Raw genomic sequence first — 19,163 nt, forward strand, 5'->3', positions numbered from 1 at the left:
ACTGGGAGGACTGCTGTGATTTACACCAGCGCTTGCGTCGCCTTCCAACCAAGGCGTACATTTTTGATGGCCACATCTCGTAAACAGCTTCGTCTGCATACATCCCATCTTTATTATTGATTTCTTGGGTTGCCACGTTCTTTGCAGAGAAAAAGGGAGAGAGTTGTGTCATGTGGGCTGGTAAGACGCTTTTCGGTCACTGCTCCTACAGGAAGTCGGGGTTTTTCAGCTGCGGGTCAGAGTTTGTTGGCCTCCTTGTTCGCTCTAACAGAGTTGTGCAGTCACGCTTATTCGTTGTATCTGAGCTATAGTGCCATTGCCCTAATACATATTTTGGTAGTGGAGCTGCCCTCTTTCTTAATAAGCTAGCGTTCCTTATAACTGCTGCCGTTATAAGTCGGCTGGACTGTACCAAATTTACCCGAGTAATGAATGCATTTTTTTCCCCAGAAAAATTAATAATTCAGTTTGGAGGGAGGCTTCGTTATGTGAGTAAATACTATATCTCCGCATCTATTATTCAGTCATCCAGATGATGTTAGCACAAAATGTACACAAATCAAATCTTTTGAGTCACAAGAAAGTGGGCTTGGTTGCACAAAGCCTTTACATTTAATGTGAAGTTGGCCTTATCAGTAGATTGCCACTTTCTAATCACAGAAAGACCACTTTTACTGAAAACAAAGCTTTTATAGTGTAGAAAAGAGAGGTTTAGGATACTTGACTACGTCTTTTATATATAACTCCTCCTAACTCTTTCGTTACCATGCCACTAGATCGAAAAATTCAAACTGCTACGACAGCGCGACCACGGCCATTAGACTTGCTGATTCATCTGGCTTGTTTTTCACACATTCAACTTTCATTTCCTGTGTAACCTGTGCTTTTGCCGCAAGTTGGTAATTTTTGAAATGCGCTTGTAGTTGAGGGTGTGGCGTCAAACGCTCTGAGCAAGGCGTCAAAGTCGGGAACGGCGCGTGCTCAAAACAACCCCATTGCACGTAATTCTGCTGCATCTACAGCATTTGTTTTTGATGCATCGAGTAGCAGGGACTCAGACGGCGATCTTGCATTGTCAGATTTTGTTTGCGAAGCTCAAACTGCACAACCAGAGCTCAGAACGTTGGCCTGTTCCCGATCTGTTTGCGCGAACCAGAGCGCTCCTATGCAGCCGCTACGATGATGCTGCACCATCTAGTTTGTTCTTCAAAAACTACAGTTTCGTTTTTTGCGTAGACTGCAGTTTTCTCTTGAGGCGCGACTTTTTTAAATGCCCTTGAGTTGGAGGCTACAGCATAGGGAGCTCCCAGCGTGGCGACCGTGCATGCTTGCAAAAACCCCGCTGCACACGATTCTACTTCATTGGCTGCATATATTTTCGATGCATCGAGTAGCAGGGTCTCTGACAATGATATTGCATCGTCTGATTTTGGTTCAGGTGCTCAAAACTGTGGAAACAGAGCTCGGAAGGTTGGCTCGTTAGTTTCGCGTTCAGTTTCCAATACGCTTGTGCGAGCGAAGCGCTGCTATGAGCGTATGAAGTCTCTTCGATGACTCGATGCCATCTGGTTTGTTGTTCAGAAATTAATTTCATTTTTATGTGTAGATCGCAATTTCCCCACGAGGCGTGAATTTTTGCAATGCCCTTGAAACAGAGGCTACGGTGTAGGCCACGCCAAGCATGGCGTAGAGTGCGGCGACGGTGCGCACTCGGATAAACCTCACTGCACGCGATTCTACTGCACCAGCAACAGATATTTTTGATGCATCATCAGGGCCTCTAAGGATGCAATTTTGGTTCTGACGCTGAGAAGGCGCAAACGGGAACGTTGGCCTGTTATACCCCTGTCACACGGGACTTCTTCTCGGCCTTTGCCGTAAAGTTGTCTTATTGCACTAAAGGAGGAAAACCGAAAAGGAGCAGCGACGCTGCTGCACGGCAAATCCAAAGGAGCTAGAACGCGGCCTCCGGGAATGCCAAAAGTCACCGCTGTGTGTGAAGCGGCGCTAGTAACATTATGAAATTAAAGCAGACGGTAACACTTCAGCTAAGAGTGCTTTCGTTTATGTTGGAAAAAGTAGCTGTCACGATAATAAACGAGCGTTCTGACGGTGAGAAACGAATAATTTGAAACAAAGTTTCTTTTTTTTTTTCATCGTTCTCGGTCCGACCACGGTAGGCACACTTTTCCGTTCGGCTCCTCGTCGTGTTCGAGAAGCGTGCTTTGTTGCTTGTGTCTTTGTGCACACAAGTGAACTCAAAACACGCACACAACAAAGAGCAAACGAAGAAAAAACAGCAAAGCGAGATGCGCAAGCACGTGTGTGTCGATGCGGCTGCTGAAAAGCGTTCAAGTCCTTTCTTAGCAGTGTGGATGTCTTTAGTCATAGCCTCCTCTACAGTTAACTGCACTGTAACGCAAAATTAACCATTAAATAAGATAAATTAGATTTTTTTTATGGTTTCAAAACTAAAAATTGCGTCAGTTTTTTATTCTTTGAGCTCGCTAGCTGGCGCTGCCGTCTGGGTTGCTCCTTTAAGCAACTTTAAGGCCGCTGACGGCCGCCTTTATTGCTACGGACCTTCATCGCAAAAGTCTCAACGCTTTGCCGTGTAGATGCACGTCACGTGCCTTTGAGGCAAAGGACCTTAATTTCTAAGGCCTTACAAGTGCCCGTGTGACAGGGGTATTTGTTGTATTTGTATAATACCTGTGTTTGTATAATTTTTCTCAGTTTTTCCTGAAATGATATTAGTTGCAATTTGTATTTTTAGAAAGCACGCTTATCAAGCTTTATTTTGGCATGTAACATAATACTTCCAATTGTTTTTTTGTCAGACTAAAAATCTCATCAAGGACACACTGAAATCAGCATTTTCAAAGAGTGTAAAGAAAAAATTTCTAGCTCAAAAAATATTTGAGTTATAACTTTTACATTTTAGTTCCAAGTATTTGAATCGTTTTGTAATTGCTTGAATTTTTCTAATAAATTATTTTGGAGAGTTATCGTCAGGTGAATAGAAATTGTTTGTTAATTTTTATTTTTGTGTTTTTCTATTTTTTTCACAATATTTAAAACAACTATTTCTGTTCAAATAAATTTGATTGGAAAGCACATTCCATTCTAATCATTGGTATGCATTTTGTATGCTTTTACCTATCATACTTTTTCTAGAAAAAACGATGTCAGAAATTACTTTTTATTTCAGATTTTGTGACTAGTGTTTTGGCCAGTCTGTCCCGTGAACTGACAGCTGAAGACTTGGCGTCACTGCTGGCCGGTAACCAGCCTGGGAGACTCGACAGACTGCAGGGTGCACTGCAGTTGGCAGTGATGCAGCACCTGACCCCAGGGTCATTGGCCGACTTGCCTTGTTTGGTGGTTCCAGCTAGGGATGCGCTGTTAGCAAGATGGGCTGCCCCGCTTATCCAGGACATGCAGGTGAGTGTTGTTGGTTTCTTGTACCTCCTAGCTTTATTTGGTTTGGTTTTCTTTATGGGGTTTAATGTCCCAAAGGGACTCGGGTCATGAGCAGCACCATAATCATCATCATAAACCTGACTACGCCCACTGCAAGACAAAGGCCTTTCGCATGACTCTGCAATTAAACCTGTCCTTTGCCAGCTGCGCCCACCGTATATCTGCAAACTTCTTATTCTCATCCACCCACCTAATTTTCTGCCGCCCCCTGCTGCGCTTCCCTTCCCTTAAAATCCAGTCTGTTACCCTGAAAAATCATCGGTTATCTTGCCTTCGCATTACATGCCCAGCCCAAGCCCATTGCTTCCTCTTTATTTCGACTAGGGTGTCATTAACCCGTGCTTGATCCCTGACCCACTCTTCCTGTCTCTTAAGGTTACACCTATCATTTTTCTTTACATAGCTCGCTGCGCTGTCCTTAACTTAAGTTGAACCCTTTTCGTAAGCCTGCACGTTTTTGCCCCATAGGTAAGTACTGGTAAGATACAGCTGTTACATAGTTTTCTCTTGGGGATATTGGTTAACTGCCATTCATGATCTGAGAGAACCTGCCAAATGCACTCCTCCCCAGTCTTATTCTTCTAGTTATGCTCTCGTGATCCGGATCTGCACTCACTATCTGCCCTAAGTAGACGCATTCCCTTACCACTTCCAGCACCTTGATACCAATTTTAAACTGCTGTTCCCTTCCGAGACTGTTAAAGTTTGCTTTTGTTTTCTGCACATTAATTTTTAGACCTGCAGTACTCCTCTGCCTGTCTAACTCATTCATCATGCTTTTATCTCCTGAGTGACTTAACAAGGCTATGTCATCAGCGAATCTCAGATTACTTAGGTATTGTTTATTAACTCTGATCCCCAACTGTTATCAGTCAAGACCTTGAAATGCCTCCTGTAAACAGGTGGTGAATAGCATTGGTGAGATACTGTGACCTTCATACTTTTGATCCCGGGATAGCTCAGTGGTCAGAGCGTTCGGCTGCCGTACCGTAGGAAACTGGTTCAATTCCGGCTGTGGTGACCGCGTTTTGGTGGAGTCGAAGCGCTAAAGGCACCCGTATGCTGTGCGATGTCAGTACACATTGAAGAATCCCAAGTGGTCTGAATTAATCCGGAGCCCTAAGCGCGGCTCGCCTCATATAGCTCATATAACTTCGTGAAGGTAAACAGCACAATTCTAATCCACTGTGGCCTGAATAGCGATTCTATACAACAAAGAAATTTAGTAAAACAAACAGCCTTGCTGAGAGATGTGATTTCATGTATTCACAAGATTAGGCACAAAACACATTTAGTCTCAGCTTGATGGGCAATTTTCGGGTAGTCAAGAGGCCTGATCGGGGCAGCAGTTCTGACAAGCACTGCATCTGTCTCCTTGGACAATGACTGCATATACTTCTCAGAAGCATGCATCCACTCAATGCTGAGCTATTGAGTACATAATAACAGACATGTTCTCTCGGTTGCAATACCCTAGCTGCTCTGGGGATTACCCTGCGCCACAAGTCCAGGCAAAGCCACCACGGTGGCTCAGTGATTATGGTGCTCAGCTGCTGACCCGAAAGACAAGAGCTCAATCCCGACCACTGTGGTAGCATTTCGATGGAGGTGAAATGCTAGCGCCCATGTACCGTGCGATATCAATGCATGTTTAAGAACCCCAGATGGTCGAAATTATCCACAGCCCTCTCTTACGGTATCCTCATAGCCTAAGTTGGTTTGGGATGTTCAGCCCTTCAAACCAAAACCGAACAGGTCCAGGTGAGCTTGCACCGAAGGAGGTTTAAAAAGTGGCATTTGATCAATGCAAGTTAGGTACAAAGTACACATTGCCCATAATTGTGGCGAGTCGGCTTTTGGACCCGGCTGGGCTTAGGTATGCCGCAACAACCAACACATCACAGCCACCAGATGCATAGCCCACGACAACTGCCCAAGGGCTCGGAAGACACCACCACGGCAGCTTGCGTGACGATCACCGCTGGAGGTACCAAACCGCAGCACAAAAACGTTTTAGCAGAACTTGTTGGTGCATGGCGCCCACCGCGGCTTCCCCCATATAGCAGAGAACCTAACGTTCATGCATTGAGATGCTCTCTGGCAGCACTAAACACAGACAAATACAGCCTAAAACGGACTGAATGCCGGGCACACCGCTTAGCTGCACCCGCTGCTCTGCGAGAGATTGGCCACTTCTTTGCAGCGTCCCCACGCTGCTGCATTCGGCGCATGTACTAGAGCGCAAACACAATCTCTGCGTGTTTTCCGCCGCGTCGGGAGGTCAGTGTCAACACCTAAATATATTCTTCACCGTGCCCCCCCCCCCAATTGCCTCATCACCCTCCATTGGGTCACAGTGAACACCCAGGCAACACGGCCACTCACACCCAAGCCAGAGCACTCGTCAGCCAGGCTGAGAACGGCCTGCCTTCGTCTTGCAGTGCCAGGGATTGACTTCTCAACCACGAAGACCTCACCCTGTTTTATAGAAATTCCCGCCGCATTAATCTCTGCCCAAAAAGCGACCAGGTTCTGTGGCGCAGGCTTCAAACGGCCACAGTCACGACCCCCTTTCCTTCTCTCTATTATAACTCACGGTGAAACCTCTCCTCACTGCCACTTGTGTTCTAGCGCCAGAGCTGACTTTAGTCGCATCTTTCTGAATTGCCCGAACAAATACAAGCCCCCGTGGCAAAGACTCGAAGATCAGGAGTGATGGGAGGCTGCTCTGCGCAGCTGATATACAGCTTCTGACAGTGGGCTGGGCCCAAGGGGTCGCCAAAGCACAAAAGTGCCCGGACATCCAGAGTGGCCCAAGAACCCATTGTCGCCCTGCTTCCTCCCCCCACTTGATTCTCATGTGAATCAGTAAAGTTGTTTACCAACTTACCTAGCTAGTTGAGCGCAAGACCAGACGCAGCCACCGCAGTGGCTCAGTGGTTCGGCTGATGACCCTAAAGATGTGGTTTCAACCCCTGACCACAGTGGTTGCATTTTGGTGGAGGCGAAATGCCAGAGGCCCGTGTGTTGTGCAGTGTCAGTGCACTTTAAAGAACCCCAGGTGGTCGAAATTCCTCGGAGCTCTCCACTACATCGTTCACATAGCCATAGTCACTTTGGTACATTAAACCCCACAAAACCAAACCAAGTAAGACCAGACGCCACTTCATCGGCTCTCGCACAAACTCCACCAGTTGCTAGGGGCAGCCGCTGAGGAAACCAGTGCCAATGCGCGGCAGTCAGAGGCCGAGACCTTATACCTTTTTCTTTTATGTTTACTTCTGTCCTGGAATCTAGTTGAGGCACCAGGGCCCACATCCCAACTTGTGTCCCTTTCGAAAACGTCCCTTTTGGTGACACCTGATTGGCGAAAAGAAGCGTTTTCGTAACGGATTCAAGTTGGGATAAGGGCCCAGGTTTGGAGATGAAGAAACAAGGTGTCTGTTGGCCAAAGATGTTGCGAAGATACGTGAGGCTCAAAAAGAGCAGATTTTTCTATCATTTCACGATAAGCAGCACCACCATGCTTGATAAAACAACTTTTTTTAGTACTTCCCGGCAGATTTCAATGCTGAAACTTTGGGGCAGCATAGAAAATTAGTCATATTAGCAGATACTTTTATTTTTAGAAAACCGAATTTTTGGCCATTTTTCAGTTCAGTTTAAAGTCCCGCAGATAGGGGGTTTTTTGCAGTTTGAAAACTGCGTCTGTGCTCAGGTTACACTGGCAATATATATCTTCTGGAAAAACTGCACAAGATGAATGTGTGAATATAATTTGTAAAACTTGAAGCTGTGTGAAGTTGTATTGAATATTCTGTTATGTAGCTCATTACATCCCGTATGTGTGGCGTACAGAAAAATCTCTCACACAGTGTCTTAAAGACTTGGTGCCTCCTGATTTCTTCTTTTTTAATAGGCCAAAGGCAATGTGAAGCCTGATATTGATGTGGAAGCTACCATCAATGGGTTTTTGAGTGAGAGACTGCATGCTGTCTTGCTTCACATTCTTGGTCCAAGTAAGTTTTCATTTTTTGTTGCCAAATATGTAGCAAAATCATCAACCATCATTGTACCAGTTAGCTTAATAATTTCGGGACCACCATTCTCTACTCGGTGTCATCCTCTTACAGGAGTGTAAACACCAAATTTTGGTTGCATTTTTTTTTTCTTTGTAATCATGCATCAGTATGCATGGACCACCAGGTAGTGCTCGCCTTTGATAGCTAAATAATTTATAAATAAATTCTCTCTCATGCTGCCTTGGTTTCAGTTTCAACAACCGAAGCGTGGCTGGGACATCAAAGTTTAGTATAGGTCTTCTGAGGCATGAAAAAATTGCAATATAATTGCTCCTTCTTCAATCATTGTAATTCAGACTATTGAGGCAGGCTGGCTTAATCATTGTAGTAGATTAAAATGATGAAGTAGCGATTACAGTGGAACCCCGTTCATACGTTTTTCACTGGACCGGGGAAAAAAACGCAACAGTGAGGAAAGCTCCGAAAATGAGTGAAAAAAGTGCAGTTTCAACTATAGACAATTTATTTCCACAGAGTGCACTTAGGGCTTTAAATAGTCCAGAATGGCAGCTTGCCGTTTCTTTTGCTCGCTAAAAATCACCACACGTTTTTCAATAGCCTGGAAGGCCGCATTGCTGTCAGCGTCGCTGTGAGGTGCGATGTACCTGCGGAGGAGGTCCAGAGCCGTGACGGCTTCTCCAAAGCTAGGATTTGGCAACTTTACCAAGTCGACATTACCAAGGTCCTTGGCAATGTCGACTCTCTTCTGCGCTGGCTGCCTGTCGACTGCGTTTAATGCGTCCAGCTTTTCCTCAAGGGAAAGCGCCTTCCGCTTGCGCGACGCCATCTAAGCACAAGTTCGACGTTCATGAGGCTTAATGCACAATGACGATAGCACGATACAAGAGGAGTCTACCCGTCCAACAACCATACGGTGACCGTAAAAGTGAGAGCATTTTTCACGAATGGCCACCTAGTGGCGGTCTCTCGAACTGTCGTGTGGCTTCTTGCAGCCAGTTCCATAGCCAACCCCGGCCAAAACTTGCCAAAACTCAAAATGGCGGTTGGAGCGCGTTGTCTACTTCAGCCCAGGCGTGTTCGGGGTGATAAGTTGCGACATATCATGCGGGAACGTTTTTCACAGCTACTACGTAACAGCGGGGTTCCTTATGCATTGGATCCTATGGAAGCTATGCCGGGACCGGATGAAAACGACGTAGCAGCCGGGAAAACGCAGCTGTGAGGAACGTAACAGCGGGGTTCTACTGTATATTGCAGTTATTTCATGCCTCACATGACCTGTACTAAACAGTGTCGCAGCCATCGTTCAGCTGCTGGAACCGAAACAGCATGAGGCGATGAATTAATTTATAAATTATTTACCGGTTCTATGCTAATGCTACATGGTGATCTATGTATGCTACTGTCTTTGCACATCATTAAAAAGAAAACACTCAACCAAATTGGCGGCTAAGCCTTTTTGCATTGCCATTTGGCATGGTTGGAATCTTGGAGATATAAGGTCCCACCACCTTACTGGGCTCTTCACTGTTTTCCTTTGCCGTTGTTGATCACTATCATATTGGACATCCTTGCTTCTGCTCAAAAATGAAGATAGCTTTGGAGTCTATGGAGGCTCGTCACTATGACGGCATATAGGAAGACGTGCTGTGGTGCACTGAGAGCAAAGGACTGTCAAGAGTGCAACAAGCAGTAACGCGGAAGTAGATGTGAACGTCGCTTCGTACTTCTGCACAAATTGTGGTTTTTCCATTTTTGTAAGCATGAAAGTCTGTGGTGCGTTGAGGATGTTTTAGAATCGATTAATTACAGTACTTACTTGGGACCTGCACATGCTGTTATTGAGCTTTTTTTTCTGCACTTTTGTCTTTTTCACACATCATTATTGATTTCTCATCAATTTCAAGTTCATGGTATGCCATCATTTGCTTGAAGTACTGCGTGCGTGTGTAAAAGACAAAAAAAAAACTTGCCCTCCTATCATGGCAGAGAAGTGATAGTAATAGCTGTACTGTTCCCATACTGTCCCATCCTCTGCCTTTGATAGAACTGTAGCCGTAAAGCTATAATGCTCTTAATTTGTTAACTTGGGCACTAAATTGGAAACGGCATGCTGCCTGTTATTTGCATGGTTGTCCACAGTAGCATATCAGGTTACAGGTTGAAGCAACGTTTGCCATAAGGTTCATGAGTGCACTGAAGCTCTTTCTTAAGACAGTTTTTCATGGGATTCTTGTATTGGGCAGCTGGCCATTCACATGAAGCGCTTTAAAAAAAAGAAGCTGTACTTTTCTTTTTCAGGGAAGGAAAATTTTGGCCAGGAATTGCTCTCGCTTATTAAAGTGGCAGTGAGTGACCTGGTTGCCCTGGCATTGAGTTGTTTTGAGGATGGCACGGAGTCGCTGAATGCAATCTTTCGTGCCAGAATGGATCCCATTCTTCTGGGGCTGAGCAGGAATCTGAGCTGCAAAACCCAAGTCTTCTTCTGTAGCTGGGTAGGGGCTTTCTGGAAGAAGGTCTCTGATGGCTTGTCGTCTTCACAAGCTGCCACTGCCGCCATTGCTGCAAAGTACCTGGTGCAGCATAACGCCCAACCAAGGGCCTCTTCTGGCAGCCTCTCCAATCAGAATGGCGCCACTCCGCCAAGCATGGAAGTTGACCTGGAAGTCACGGTAAGCATATTCCATCCCTCTCTCATTTCTGAGTAAAGAAAGTCGGATTTTACATTTCATGAATATTGGTCATAGTGCTGAGGTTTTCCACCTGCAATTAATCAGTTCTAAACTTCAGTCCATCCTTGGTGTTGCTTATGAGGATATCTCTGAAGCAGCGCTTTATGGTGGATTTCTTTTGATATGAACTCTGTTAAGATGAACAACTCTGGGAATGTTGTTCGGCTTCCCATAAACGCAGCTAAACAAAAGGAAACTGTTTGACACTAACTACTGAGTTCATGCATGTATGTTTAAGTGATATCTTGCGCTGCCTCACAGACTAGCATTTGATGGCACATCCAGACCAGTCAGTTCGTGTCGCTGCTCCATTATGTACTGAAAGACAATGCAAGGTAGCAGCAATGTGAGAAAAATGTTGAGATTTTGAAGAATACTCCTCTTGAGACTGCTTGATAAGTGTTTCTTTCCAAACTCTTTCTCATTTATGCCTGCTTCATTTCTGATGTGCCAAAGTGTCACATACAATCGTGCCTCGTTAATTTGGACACTTTGATTCTCTAGCAAAATGGTCCGTAGAGCGAGTCATTCATAATAACAAATCACAAAGAAAAAAATATTCAGAAAAAAAAAACTTGCTATGTTTAGGGTCTGCTTCTGTACATAGTAATGGTTATAGGCCTGTCACACTAGGCCAACAGTCGGCTGATTTGGTCTGCCAAAACCATGTCGTCATGATGTCTGGCTCTATGTCACACTGCACCGACTAAAACAGTCGGCCGACTGTTGGCGTCGACGCCAGGTCTCCCACAAGACGGCAGTTGGCCGATGGTCCGCCAACTCCCATGTCACACTAGTGAGACAACGTGCGAGACCTCCTGCCGACTTCGCCCTTTCTCGTTCTCACTCTTCTTTTGTCATTTCCTGCTATGCGAAATTCATCAGCCGGGACGCTTCATTTTTAACTGTTTTAAACAAGTCCCACCATATTAAAACAATCTCCTTAACAATCGTGATTATGAACCTAGATTGAGTGCAGCCCAGTACTGAGCGGCACTTATTGCTGGGTCAGAAAGGCATGGCTCGAAAAATAAATCCAGTTGCTCGCGGGTAAACAAGACTGGAGAGATTATTTAAGGCTAAAATAATAAAAGGAAAAAAGAATTCTCGACCACGGAGATTCGAACTAGGAACCTCTGGAATGTGAAGCTACTGCTATACCCACGACGCCATGAAGAACAGAGCAACTCTCCACCTTCAGAGGTGCTGATAAGAAGCACTCCGCAGTGTGACACTCGCGACAGAAGTAAAGCAGGCGACCCATGTGCGAAAACTCGGCCAGCGCGCTGCACCGGTTGCTGCCTGCGACAGGCAGGTTCAGTATGTGTGTGTTTTCAGGGTAGGCACCACATACCTGCCAGCGGGTATGACCAGAGCAATGTGGCTGTTGTATGGTATGGTAGAGAATTTGTTTGCGCTTGTGTAATGAAAGTAGATTCGTGGCAAGTAAGATGTGGAAGGGGAAGGAGGAAGGAGATGGCAGTTGGGGTTGCAACCATGCGACCAAGGGGAAGGGTTGCTGGGAGACGTGTTGCTAGCGAGGGCATGTGCCCGTTTGTTCCCTCCTATTGCATGGTGACTGGGGACCCATTCCAGAAGGACATGCAGCTTTGGGTGCTGGTGAAGGTAGGTGTTTAGCTGGGCGTGGGTATATCCCAGGGGCATGTTGGTGGTGAAGTCACGGAGGGCGTTCTTGCTGTTCTTGCGCACTGTGATAGTGTTAGTTTGGTGAGGGTGGTGAAGGATCGCTTTTGCGATTGCTCGTGCTTCATCGGAGGTCAGATCAGGAACGCCAGTATGATGATGGACTCACTGATGGCGGGAGCACTGCCTTGGCGGGAGGTGGTCAAGTGGTGGTGCTGAGCTTCATGATGCTCAGCAGTCTTCTCCTCTAGTGTGTTGTGCAAAGTGGTCTGTTGAGTGAGACAGTTAGCTGCCTATTGCGGGACAGCTATATCTGTGCGTAAGCATTGTCTGTTTCAATTTTGTTGAGTTTTCGCTAGGTGGAGGTACGAGGGAGCATACGTGACTCGTGAGAACACGGTTGCTTCAACAGTCTTGTGGAGCTCGTTTTCATTGAGGCCATGGCTGGTACGGGGAATGCGTTTGAGCATGTGGTGGGTATTTATTTGTCGTAGGATTGTTGATGTCCACACTGCGCTATTGCCATCCTGTTGCTGGAAGAAGCCATGGATGCGAACATATTCTTGATGTGGATTAGGGAGGTTATCAATTTTCAAAGTAATGAGAGAGCGGTAAGCATTAGCGGCCATCCTTTAGTGATTGAGAACAACAGTGTAGGCTGATTTTTTCGGCGAGCATTTGAGCTCCACACCGGGAGCCTAGGCTTGAATATAATGTCCAGGCCTTATTGGACGGTAGCTGCTTGACACCCTGTGTTACCATGAGCACACCAGACTGTTATGCCTTCCACATAGACGACATGTTGATGAGGAACGGCAGCAAGTTTAGCCGGAAGATTTTTATTACTAAGTTGAACAATGGGGGGTTGAAATTGAGCCTTGGACCGTGTCCTTGTTTGATGAGGACAGGTGGCGAGGGCTGATTATCTGGGCCAGTGAGCTTTACTGTCTGATCGGTCAGGAAGTTTTGTATATAGTTGAGTGTAGGGGTAGATGGTGACAGTGATCTAGGTGCCACTCCAGGCGAGTGAGCAGCATTTTCTCCATAACCTTTCCCATAAAGGAAGTGAGTGATGTGGGGTGGAGGTTTGCCAGTGAATTCATAGATCTGCCCGGTTTTTGTGCAAGAATGACAGCTTCTTTCCAGATGGGGGTAGGTGCCCTGTCTTCCAAACATGACATGTGGTCTAGTAGTTCAAGCAATTTGGAGTCTGGAAGGTTAAAAAGCGTACTGTTGGTGACTAGATCTGCCCTAGAAGCTGTACACCGGTTGAGTTGGAAGAGTGCCATGTGCTATTCGGGGAGTTCAAATGGTGAGTTGACCTCCTCGTCACGATATTCAAGCAGGGTAGGTGGATAATCAATTGGCGCAGTAGGCAGCTTGAAGGGTGGATAAAGAGCACTTTGCTGGCACATTTGGTAAAATATGCTGCGAAGACCCTAAAACACCAAATAAAACCACTTTCATCGTTTACAAATCAAGCGCACTACATAAAATAAAACATGAAGGGTAAAACGAATCACGTGTGAGCACGCACTGATATCCCACGCCTCTGAGACGAAGTCTCGCAATCGAAACTGAAATCCGACCATTCCAACTGGTTGTCTAACTCATCACTGTTACTCTAAACAAAAATGGACAGCATGAGAACTGACAGAAATGCTCAGTGTAGCCTTTTGCCTTTGAGGAGCGCTTGGCGAAACGGACACCATGATTGGTGACCAGCGGACTACTTCCGGTCAGTTTCATTTTTAACGTCCCCTTTTCACATTAGAAATGGAAAAAACAAAACTGAAACCAAAGAGATGATGTTATAGAAGCAAACTATATGGCGCAACTTGTCCAGGAGCGCAGTCCTGAATTTTTGGCGGCAGGCTCAAAATATCAGTCATATATGACCGATGGCCTATGGCGCAGTAAGGAAAGAGTTACAGTTATATACTTGTGTAAGGACAACACTTTTTTTTTTCCGCGGTTTTGACAGGTTGCAGTCCTTATACCCCGATTACGCGTCCCTCAGTTCACGCTGTGACGCACATTTTTATAACGAATAGAGCAGCTCCAGTGAATCCTTCAAAAACACAATGCATTGAAAGTATGGATGATGACACGCGCCAGACGACTGGCACGAATTAACCGACTGGAGTAAAACAAATTGCTAAATCACATTACTGGCAAATGACATGTAATTCGAAGTTATGAACATTCTCTGAAGATCAGGCACTCGACTGACAGTATGCCTTGGCCGGCGGTTCGGTGCTACCCGCGGCAATCAGTGCGAGAAGGCCTTTGCCTGGCCTGTATTTCCGTGCGTTTCATTGCCGAAAGCCTTGCAGAGATAAATTATATATTCATTTCAATGAGAGGTTGTTGTGTGATGATAAACTGGTAACGAGGTTAGTCTCTTTTACGATAACTATCACTAGATTCAAAGCATTTTTGCTGCTGCTTCGATGCAAGCGCACTAGGCCTAGCGACATCGGTCGAACGGCGCGCTACTACGGCGCCCAAGCCTGGTGGACAGCGCATCGCCGCAGGGAAACGTTCCGCCAATGTGGGTGCAGCCCTTTCAAACTTCTGTGCTGCGTAACTTTTTGCCTTTTCTGGTGTGAATGCCGAGCGCACAAGACGAGTTTCTAGCGCTGAGGCACTGTGTGTTTGCGATTCTAGGCAGAGTCTGGCACGCTGGACGGCACGGCGCGTCCATGGTCGTACCAAGTGCCGTAGGCAGTTATCTCGTTTTTTCTCCCAGTGGATTGTATCATGGGGAAAAATTATGCGCACATAAAACAGTTCTTCTGGACGACTTTTTTTTTTTTTTTTTTCAAATTACCGACTGCCAAGTTGGGGTGGGGCCCCTTACAGGAAGGTGCCCTTTACACAAGTATATACAGGGTGTTTCGTATTTATGTGTTCAGGTTGTAAACAATCCTCCTGTGCAAACTATTGGCTGTTTGGGCTCAAGCACAGACCATGGGGTAGCTGATGATAGTCTGCATTTTTCATAATAATTTAAACATCGGAACTTGCCTGGAATCGGCGAAAAACTGCAGTCGTATGTGCGCAGAATTTTTGTCTAGGCGAGCAGAGCAGGAGATTTGGCAGGCTGCGCCATCTGGGCTACTGGAAGCCCTACCCCAGCTTCGAGCAGGGGTATTGGTTGCCTTGCAGCTCACCAGATGGCGCAGCCTCTCAAATCCGCTATCCCGCTCGCCTCGACAAAAATTCTGCGCGCGGATGACTCTAGTTTTTCACCGATTCCAGATAGTTCAGGTAAGTTCCAATGTTTAAATTATTTATTCATAACTGCAGACCGTCATAAGCTACCTTATGTCTGCGCTTGAACCCAAACAGGCAAGTAGTTCGCGGAGTAGAATTTTTCACAACCCAGACAGATAAATACGGAACACTCTCTACAGTAATATATATGGTGAAATGTGCATTGTAAGCCGAAGTTTGGCCAGTGTGTTCTGCAGTCTCACTTGGTCAAAATTAGTTTGGAAGAGTTGCCAAATGCGTGCTGTGTGCAGTTATCCGTTCAAGTTATTGCAGACGGACCACCAGTTCTTTTTTATACGAGTTGCTCGGCATAGGCTTGATATTGTTGGTTTTGTTCATGTATGCGCATTTGAAGTGAGCGATTGGCTTTAGTATTTTTCCATTTTCGCATCAATGATTGACATTTTTCCCTGGGCACCAACCAACCCAACTCCTTCTTCCCTGCACTGGACACTATTACCTCACGTTCCAACTTCCAACAACAGTGAAATCACTCTCCTGCTTGGTGACTTCAACTGCCCCCATCCACACTGGGGCTATGATCGTCATACACCACTCAGCCGGAAGCTCGCATCATTCACTACTAACAATCATCACTTCTTGCTTCTGAATGAGCCCGATACTCCTATGCGGCTGGGAACCACCGAAGAAGCAGACACAACCCCAGACCTTAACTGGATAAGAGGACCACTCCGGGCTACGTGGGCATCCACACAGGACCCATTGGGAAGTGAGAAAACTGCTGTATTCTTGAAATAGATATGGCACTAGGGAAGTGAGTTTGTCAACCAAAGCAGAATGCGCTCAGACTAAAATCACTGACTAGCCCCTCATTATAGTCTGATACAACTCAAGAATGAAGCAGCTTTTCCAGAAAAAAGGACCCTCTTTCAGCCAGTGGCATTGGCCGGCTCTCATGACCCTGCTAGTGTGACAATGCAGGGATCGGCGTGACAATGCGGGGAGGGGACTATCCCCTTTCTTCCCCCCCCCCCCCCCCCCCCCACACACACACACACACACACACACACACACACACGATAAGATCTTGCATGAGGTTGCCTTTGAGGCGGTGTTGGTTCAAGTGCTTTTACACGTCCTATTCAGTTTAATTATGTGAAAACGCTACCTTTTTTGCTTTGTCTTATTATTTTTCGCTACTTTTGAGCATGAACTGCTGTAGTGCCACGTAGTATCACATTCCAAAAGCGAAAGCAGCGGAGATGCGCTGACAGCGCTGAAGCATGGCGTGTTGTGTCAACTGCAGTCGCTCGTTGCAGTCATAGACATAACCTTTCATGACTTCATGCTTTATAGTCGTGAAACTTTTCTGCCAAATTTCGTAACTTAGCACAAGCTAACAGATAGTCGGCGTAGCGAGTTTGTTATGTCAAGGGCAACTACCGCAACACCTTCGTTACATAGAGGTCTCAAATATGCACGCATCAGTGAAGGCGGCACTGGGGAATTGTGGAACTTTGCAATATCGAGGAATTCACTATATGGAGGTTCATTACAACCAGGTTTAACTGCAGTATGGAAACGGCTAAGCATGTCCATGGCCATTAGGAGGAGCGGATGCAAGTATTAGGTCTTGACAAATTAAGTGTTCATTTTTTTGTCATCCCATATTGCACTGTAATGATTTTAATATATTCCTTTGAGGATTGAGCCATTTTACACTGAATCCTTCATTGCAACACTACTCTTTGTGGACAGACGCAACCTTTATGTCCATCTGAAGACATGCCGTATTTACTTGATCCTGACACACCCTCGATTGTCATGTGAACCTGGTTTTTACAGTCAGAAAAAAGTGAATGCTTTCATTTGTAATGTGCACCAGATTTTAATGCTTCAATAAAGAAATGAATCTTCTCACGTGGAACAACCAGTCTTTATTACAGCTGCTTGAATGTCACGATGAAGTGAACTGTGCCACCGCCTCGTTCGCCTTTCCTCATCTGACCGGCAAAATTGTCACCCCATATCATTGCTATAAAAAAAAAAAAGCCTCCCTGTTGCTCTTAACGACCCAATGCATTTCATCCTCAGTGCCATCCATGGCATTTGAAGTACTCCACTTTTTGAAGGCCTTGTTGACCTAGGCAGACGTGATTGTGCACAGTGCATCCTTCACCCATCCCGCAAAGTCCTGTTATGTCAAGGGCCACTCTTCATCTTGATGTTTGACGGTTTTGGAAACTGCTTTCTTCGGCCTGTTGAAAACATTCAGAATCAACTTGCTGGCAAAAATCCTGTTTCTTTGCTTTTGCCAATCACACACACAAGTCTCAGGAACACCAAACGCACGTGAGGCGGCCTGATTACCATTTGCCTTCGCACACGACATCAGTCTTTTTTGTTTTTGTTTTCAACCTGACATCATAATAAGCTCAGCACGCCTTCTCAACCAAAGCTTACATGTTCGCTCAAGTCCAGGTCAGGGCCTTGCTGACGGGACACTTCACATGCTCGCAAGGCCTATCGGTATCCATGACTTAGTAGGCAATATGGCGATATCGAGCCACCATTTTGTGATGCCGATAACATTAGGTTGTTGTTGACATAGTTTTATTTTTATACTTGATTCTAACGCGCATGTCATGTTTAAATTATTTTTTTCCAGAAATATGGTGCACGTTCTAATTGAGTAAATAAGGTACTTGGACTTCAAGAGGTTGTCTCTAGCAGTTTTATGCAAGTGTGTGTCAAGTCTGGTTGAAAGGTGCAGCTGGTCATAAATTTTTTAATGGGACAAATGAGTGGAGCAATTTAACTCTGTTCTTTGCAGGAGCAAAGTTCTGCTGAGCGTGGTGCCCATGGCCTGAACAATGGGGCAACTGCAAACGTAGCCTCAGAGAGCCGGCCAGCACCTCCCTCGATGGATGAACAGCCACTCCCTGTGATCTTGGGCTCAGAATCCTGGCATGCCTCTGTCCCATCAGTGAGAGCAAATTTACCCCATTTGGAAGCTTTTCACATGAAGTACAAAGTGGCAGAAAGGGGTGTGCATTGTGGAGCACGAGTGCAGACTTGCTCATTAATATCATGTTCAGACTCATAGCAGGGCATGCAGTCTGGACAAACTGCTGGCTTTTGGAGTTCTTACAGGCTAGATTTTGAGATATCCAAAATTTGTTACGAAAACCTTTCATGATAAGCAGTGAAAAGGGCGCGGTAGCTATTGAAGTTAAATGGGTGACATGAAAAATTCAGCTTAGCCACTACATTCGAACTTCATTATAGCAAACAGATAAAAAATTGTAAATACAGTCGTCGACTGATTTTTCGATCTTGGCAGGATTTGCAAAATGGTTCGAATAATCTAACAGTCCAAAAAATCCGTGCAGTAATAAAAAAAAACTGCCTGTAAAAATCGCGAGCTTTGCCGTTTCCCACTTTCTGTTTACAAGCGATAGTTACACCTCGATGTAATGAACTTTAGTGTAACGAAATCCTCGATGTAAGGAAGTATTCCAGTTTTCGTAACTTCGCGTCCATAGAACACCATGGGCACCGTCCGGCTTTACACACACAGCGCATAGGTAGACATAAATACGACGGCAATCATCTTGGCAATCATTGTGGCCAGCGCGCCGCTGGCCGTGCCATCTGGGGCAGTACGGGCGAGGCTTGCATGAGCATCTGCGCACCCTTGGTAGCCTGCCAGGCCAGCCTGCGGTTCTCGCTATCTCGCCCAAAATCAGCGCTGAATGCGACACGCTGCCCGTGCTTAAAGGAAACACGCCGGGTTTATCTCATTTACAGATGCCCTAAGCTTGGTAACAGGACTGGAGTGGTCAGTGCCGTTGGCAAACCACCAGCTGTAAAGCCCATTGCATACCTCACACTTGACAACCTCGGTTCTCACTCAAATGATGCATGTATGTGCAGAAAGACGCACACTCGCGCTTACGGCGGAAAACACGGGGAGTGGGGCAGGCCTGTTTTCATTTCATTGGTTCGTGATTGAAGGACA

General features: G+C 45.8%; 1 protein-coding gene across 6 annotated transcripts in view; it reads left to right on the top strand.

Annotated features, from left to right (window-relative positions):
* Positions 1-19,163, top strand: part of LOC144114967 (large proline-rich protein BAG6) — a 136,044-nt gene that overhangs the window by 100,565 nt on the left and 16,316 nt on the right. For all 6 annotated transcript variants that reach the window (XM_077649041.1, XM_077649043.1, XM_077649039.1 and 3 more), the window contains exons 21-24: positions 3,212-3,444; positions 7,403-7,502; positions 9,828-10,198; positions 17,976-18,128. In XM_077649041.1, the coding sequence (XP_077505167.1) occupies positions 3,212-3,444; positions 7,403-7,502; positions 9,828-10,198; positions 17,976-18,128 (857 nt within the window). The remainder of the gene's footprint in view (positions 1-3,211; positions 3,445-7,402; positions 7,503-9,827; positions 10,199-17,975; positions 18,129-19,163) is intronic.

Source organism: Amblyomma americanum, chromosome 1, assembly GCF_052857255.1.
Source record: "Amblyomma americanum isolate KBUSLIRL-KWMA chromosome 1, ASM5285725v1, whole genome shotgun sequence".
NCBI classification, from domain to species: Eukaryota; Metazoa; Arthropoda; class Arachnida; order Ixodida; family Ixodidae; genus Amblyomma; species Amblyomma americanum.